The sequence below is a fragment of the Bactrocera neohumeralis genome, chromosome 6 (genome assembly GCF_024586455.1).
Source record: "Bactrocera neohumeralis isolate Rockhampton chromosome 6, APGP_CSIRO_Bneo_wtdbg2-racon-allhic-juicebox.fasta_v2, whole genome shotgun sequence".
Lineage (NCBI taxonomy): Eukaryota > Metazoa > Arthropoda > Insecta > Diptera > Tephritidae > Bactrocera > Bactrocera neohumeralis.
Window position 1 is genome coordinate 27,540,661 of NC_065923.1, and position 7,116 is coordinate 27,547,776.

General features: G+C 34.5%; 1 protein-coding gene across 1 annotated transcript; it reads right to left on the reverse strand.

Annotated features, from left to right (window-relative positions):
- Positions 1 to 3,528: 3,528 nt before the first annotated feature.
- LOC126762665 (U6 snRNA-associated Sm-like protein LSm2) lies at positions 3,529 to 4,135 on the reverse strand. The gene is made up of 3 exons (XM_050479575.1): positions 4,040 to 4,135; positions 3,894 to 3,961; positions 3,529 to 3,832 (listed from the first exon to the last, which is right to left on the reverse strand). The coding sequence occupies exons 1-3, from the start codon at positions 4,040 to 4,042 to the stop codon at positions 3,616 to 3,618; spliced, it is 288 nt and encodes a 95-aa protein (XP_050335532.1). The 5' UTR covers positions 4,043 to 4,135; the 3' UTR covers positions 3,529 to 3,615.
- Positions 4,136 to 7,116: the final 2,981 nt, after the last annotated feature.

Genomic DNA, 7,116 nt, shown 5'->3' on the forward strand with positions numbered 1-7,116 from the left:
AAAGCTAACTTTAATGTGCTTGAGTAATATTTAAACAAATCGTGTGCAAATCATATTTATTTGCCACGCATTCATGAATTCGGCCCGAAACCAGGTAAGTGCCATAATAAATTTTATGCGGGGCCACACATTCGTGTGCAATTATGCGTTTAAGAAATATTGCAATTTAATAATATGTGTGCACATTTAACGGTATATATGATTGTTATTGCCATTGATATTGATATACTGCGGCCACCTTATGCGTTCACATATAACGGAATAATAACTGTGTTGCTCGCTTTTAGTACAGGCATTAAAATTTGTTATAACCAACAACAGATGTGAATTTATTTCACTCGAATCGTATTGAAAATACAATAACAATGAATAATATGGCAGCGTTAAAGTTGAAGCATGCGAAGGAGTAAGGCACATTTACATGAGCTTCAGGCACATATAACCTATACATACTTACACATACATATGTATGCTTCTTGTGACGTTTGAAGGTGGTTAGGCGTCTTGCGTCTTGCGATTTATGACTTCCGTCTAATGGAGTGCGACCCTTCGCGATGTCAACGGCTGCCGCTGGGTTGGTTGGTTGTGCATTTTGCTTTTTATTTATGCGTTGCTTATTTTATTTTATGACTCCTGCGCCCCAAGCGGAAATGGCAATGGCAACTTGTTGACCCAATATCACTGACCTTCTAATGACATTCCGATATGGTCGCCATTTATGGCAATCGTTTTAACGCATGCTTTATTTAACGGCTTTAGATTTGTTTTTTATTGCAGGCGCACAAACAACAACACATACAGAAGACATACAATTGTGGCAGCATAATTCAATTTGACTTACGAACTTAGGGGATCGAGAAAAAATGGTATTAGGGTGGTTTTATTTCATTTCTACAAATGCTGTGTAGTTGTTGTAGCGGTAAAAAAAACAGTGCTCAAAAAATTTTCAGGAATTCCTATAGAATAGTATGTGCAAGAACTGAGGCCGCTCGACCTCTCCAAGCGACATCGTTTCATTCTATGAGCCCTTGAAAAGTTCCAAGAAGATCCAACGTTTTCGAAGCAAATTTTGTTCAGCGATGAGGCCCATTTTAGCACAATGGGTATGTAAACAAGCAAAATTGCTGCATTTGAGACGAACAGCAACCTGAAGAAATACAAGAACTGCCATTTCATTCAGAAAGAAACGATTTGATGTGGTTTTGTGGGCCGGTGGAATCATAGCTTCATATTTATTCAAAATAATGCCGGTGAGAACATAAACATCAATGGTGACCTTTATGATAACCGAACATTCGATGCCTGAAATGGCTCGTGATCTCGGCGACATTTGGCTTTAACAAAACGGCCCACTTCTTACAAATCGCAACAATTAATGGATTTATTGACTTTGGTGAGCAGATAGTTTTACGTTTTGGGTCTTTCGATTGGCCATCAAGATTGTGTGATATCACACCGTTAGACTTTTTCCTGTGGGGATATGTAAAGTCTAAAGTCTATGGGACAATCCGGCTTCAAGTTCAAATTTCCGATAATATTCTCAATTATATACACATATATTCGTTATACATATAAATTTGCAAAATAAAAAATCGATTTTTTGAAATAAACAAGTGGATATAATCTCTTAAGCTCACAATCTCAGCTGGAAAGGATTTTTTAAATCAAAATTGCTCCAAGAGCAAATATTAAAATAAAAAATTAATACTAAATTCTTATTTTCTTATTATATAATCATTAATCATATTTTTCTTTCATTACTGTTTTAGTTTTTCTGTTTTTTTTTTCTTAATTATTAGCTTATTCTAAATAAAAAAATAAAAAGAATTTTTGAAGTCAAATTTAGAGCAAAGTTCTTTAATTCCATAATTAAATTTTAAATTGCTCTAAGTTTTCTTTCTAAATCGTAAATTTTAATTTTATAATTTATCTTTTAGCTTTTCCGTTTGCTGGCTTGAAATTTGTTTCCCAAATAATCCGACTCCAATTAAAATTTATAAAATATAACCTGCCCTAATGTATATGCACCCGCACATTACATACAATTAACCGCCGGGAATGAAACCTATTTCCTGTTTCAGGCGAGCAGGAAACCTTTTTGCTTGCAAACCGTAATGGAAATATAACTACCGACAAGTTTCTTACTTACTGGTTGATATTTGTGATTTTCGATATTTAAAGGAAAAATGGTAGCTTGTGCCTTAAGGACAGTAAATTATGTATGCATGTACTGAAACATATGCTAAACATCAAATTTCTTTCAAATATTTACGCTGAAATATCGTATGTTTACAATTCCTTGATGGGTACGTCCTACACATATTTTCTTTTGTTGTTGGTTGTATGTACATACACCTCAGCACATATATGTTTTTAAGTGGATATACAATCGTTTAATTTTATTTATTGAATTCGATATTAAAGGATGTGTAATGAAATTAAACAATTTAATTTCCTTTGTTGTTATGTCAATAAAACTTCTTTGATAGCCACGCGCGAGATATACTGGGCGAATGAGTTGTGGTTACAAATTTACGGTTATTCGTCATCCATTGCAAAAACTTTATGTAAGAGCACGATAGTTTAACCAGCGAGAGATGAGATAAATTAAAAATAATTCTGTAAAAAAAATTTGGTTCATCCTAACCTTGTATTCCAGTGCAGAAGCCCTTTAGAAATAGTAAAAAAAAAATGAAAATAATTCAGAGTTGTTTAAAATATATTGGAAAAGGAAGATAAAATACACAAATTGAAGAAATATTTACTTACGTGCGATCTGAGATGAGGAAGAGGAAGGGTAGAGCGTAGTTCCAACTTATTAAGATTTTGTGTGCTTTCAAAAATTATTCAACCTGGTCTAATGGGAGTAAAATTATCAGTTGGTTATCACATGTACATACATTTTCTTGACACTATTATTTAGAATATAATACATTAGTCAAAAAACTTGCTTACACTCAGGCTTTTCTCGATATATTTTGCGACCTTTTATATCGGAAAGCAACAAGCTTGTTAAATTAACCCACCAATTGCTATTTTCTCTTTGTTGTCGTTGGTGTAGTAGTTGGATAGCAAACATTTCCCAAATAATTAGGAGGTAAGCTACCGAACTATAACCGGTAAAAGGTGTCTACGTTAGTAAAGAATAAGCTACCGAATTGACAGTTATAAATCCCATTTCATTGTGGTTACGTAAACTCAACTGCCAAGGGAAGCTGAAGCGTCCTCTAACATGCACAATGTACACTTCTGAAATTTAAAACCATTTCTATTAATCAAATACTTTAAATAAGTGATCATTCAACACGATTTGGCATTTGATTAAAATTTTCTAGCTTAGTTCACTCACATCATAATTTTTATTGTTTTGAGAACTACAATTGTACTTGTATAGTTATATCGGTATATTTTTAAGTGGTAATATCTCTATCACTGCAGCCTTAAACTCCTAAGTCTTGGTCTAAATTCACTTATTTCACTCCGGCGTCCTGTTCAGCACATTTTGCACCAACACATTAAAACAAAGCGTTCAATTACAAAATTATGCACTTTAAATATTATTGAACCGATATACATATACTTGTGTTTATAAACTACATTGGAAATGTATTTATTTTATCTCGTGCTCACTACAGCCTCTTTGCGAGCCGCGTCCTGTAAAAGTTGTGTGTCTACCTCGTCACCTGGCAGTTGTACGTACCGCACAACTGAGCCACGTATGAAGCAATTTTTCACAGATAACATATGCGGGTATTTATCCGGATCTGTCACATTAATATCGGTCAATTTGATATTCAAATATTGGTCCACCGAGTGCAATGTGCCGCATATGCTAGATAGATAATAAAATTAACAAATTGCCGGCAAAATGTGTGCAGCAAATATGTACTTACCTCAAGTCATTTTTTAGCTCGACCACAACGTCTTTGCCCACAAGGGATTTGAAGAAAGAGTAGAAAAGCTAATTGGGAATAAAATATAATGCATATTTTATTATTCATATACTTATATTACAGTTATTACTTCAAGAAATATTTACCATTTTGCAAATTTATTTGGACGCTTCCGCTAAATTTTGACAACTTAAATATTTCGCATAGAACAACAGCTGATAGTGTGGCCACATGTAGAATCCATGCTTTTAATTGGGATTTGTCGGTCTGGCCGTATGGAAAAATAATAATTTTTGTACAACAGCTGATTTAGGATTTTAGACAAGTTCTACACCTCAGCGTTGCATTTCAGCGACATCTGCATGTGAGTGCTTTTGTTTGTGAATTGACTCAGAGAATGTAAAGTCAGAGCAGAGAATGTAAAGTATAGAGAAGGTGCAGGTTCGACTGCGAACATTTGATAGATTCGTGAAAGGGAATTCGCCGCATTTGTTAACATTGTAGATCGGAATTCGCTTCACAATTTTAACATTGTTTACAATTCTCTGATATATTCTAACCGAGAATATGAAGAGACAGAAATATATGTATGCATGCTCTTTATGATGCTCCCAACAACAGCATTGTGAAATTTTCATGCTTCAATTTTTCTTTCAACTTGGGAATCGCAATGTATGCAAATATGTATGCTTTTGCGTTTTGCCGTCGGCAATTCAATATTGACATGTAAACATAATTATGATATTAGTATATTTTGTATGAATGCATGCATTGTAATATTTATAGTCAATTTGCACTTGCATATATAATAATTTTCTTTGATTTTTACATAATGTACTATTCTAATAAATATTTTTATATTATATTTCCTACTAATCGAAATTAAATTTATCACAACAATATACATACATACATATATGTACATATGTATGTATATATGCATGTATGTACATCTTCTATCATATTAATCTTATGTCTCTGCACATGCTCATATCATAACCTTATTATGTATGTATATGTACGCATGTGCGCATTCAGAAATTCAAATCATGATTTTATCACTTATCAATATAATGTATTACATGCGCGCGCATTGATCTGCATGTTCATACATTCATATATACTTATATGTACATATATTTGCATACATTGCCGAACAAATAATGCACAAGCATACAAACATACCTATGCGTACACATGTGAATATGTCACCAACAATACATTGAAGCATTGTTCTACAAAAACAACAATTGTCTAAATAGCAGAAGCATCACAAGTCAATATGGCAGCCGAATTGGCGAAGCCCAAATGTAGTAAATTTTACAACAAAAACGATTTCATTCATAAACGCAGGCGCAAATTCCACTAGCGACCTCGCTTCATTCATAGAAACAGACGCACAGCTCGGATTTTCTACCAACAACACAATGTTGTGGCGCTTTACCGTCGCGTCAGTGTTTCGACACATAGAAGTACTGAGCACAATGAGCGCGACCGACTACAAACGAATATATTAGAATACACACGTTCTTAGGGACACAGTTATTGAGCCAGCTGCACAACTACATAACTGTGTCCATAAGAACGTGTGTATTTGACAGATGTCGCTTGCAGTCTGTCGTGCTCAATTTGTTCAGCACTTGACTCTTTGACAAAACGCAAGTTTCGGCCATTGGTTGACCGTGACAACGGAGATGCGAAAGAAGCTTGCGACACTTGTTATTATGAATGTATGTACATATGTATATGGCTCGCATTTGCTTTCGTAAACATACAGACAAATGTGCCAAAGAAATAATATATGTACATATGCATGTGTCATAGAAATTCTATTGGTACAAATATGGAAATGATAACGAAATAATGCGAATATGCATATTTCATGAAGGTCATTAATTTTTTTTAAGAAATGAAGTTCATTTGACACATCTTCGCTTTGTAATAGACGAAATAAATATATGAAATATATTAAAAAATAAAATTAATTATTTTTTATCTAATTTTTTACGAATTTGTAATATACTTTACATTCTCTGGCTGTACTAAAATATTATTATGAGGGATGCATGCTCTTTTTCGATGTTCTCTCAAATGAAAACTACAAATTAGTACTCAAAAAGATTCGATTTAACATTTGCACCGTCTCTATTAATTAACATTATCTGATACAAGTTACAAGATATCTGTTCAAAGTTCATCAGTTAGAGAAAAAGTTTAGCTCGTTTCAAAGCTTATAATGAAATATTATTTATACAGGGTCACACAATAGCCGTATTTGGAGTAATAGTCGAGTAGTGTAAATATTTTATTATTTTAAAATTTATGTCTATAAATGTTCTGACTTGACCCTAATATAAACATAATCTGACACGTAATAAGTTTCCGCATGACTCCGACAGTCGAGTCAACACTACCCTAAGTCGAGATCTAATGATCTGAAGAATATAATAATACTTGTAGTTATCCGCACCGACTACTACTAAGACTTACCGTTCTAAATGGGGTTAGATCGCCGAAATAATATCCGTCCTAATTCCGGTAAAGTGAAATCGGCTGTTCTGGGAGTTAGCGCGAGGAGCGAGAGTGACTCTATCCAGCTTCGTTCCGGATACTGTAGTAGGTTAAAATCCTACTTATCCATAATACCCCTTGACATATCAACTAGATATATGTCCAGCGTGCAATGAGTCCCCGCATGACACTGGCCACCTCTTTGCATGCCCTGGTAATCCCATCTGACACCGACTCCCTTTGGTCCGACCCCGTCGAAACAGCACGTTTCCTGGGCCTACTGTTGGATGACGTCGATGACAACTTATCTAATCCTTATCATCCTAACGGGGATTAGGTACCCGTTACAACATCAACAACAACAAGGATCAAGTAATAGACTAAAGCACTGTCATTTTTTGTTCATTTTTTTAGTACTTAAGAAACCTTTGTTCTCTATTGTTGACTTCAGTATATGTATTATATTTTCAAGTATTTCAGTTCAGGGTTTTTTCTCGAGTTCATCAAGGACCCCAGCAAGTTTGTAGCTAGCGCTGCTGCCGAAAACAAGCCAAAAAGGAGGAGTTGAAGTCCGAGGAAGACCACGATATGAGTTTCGATCTCTTCGACTAAATAGCTAAACACAAAAGTTGGTTCAGGGGTACGTAGAATGGTCAAATCAACTATCAGTTTGTACCAAAAAGCGCCAGGAAAGAATTGGCTGAGCAGATTT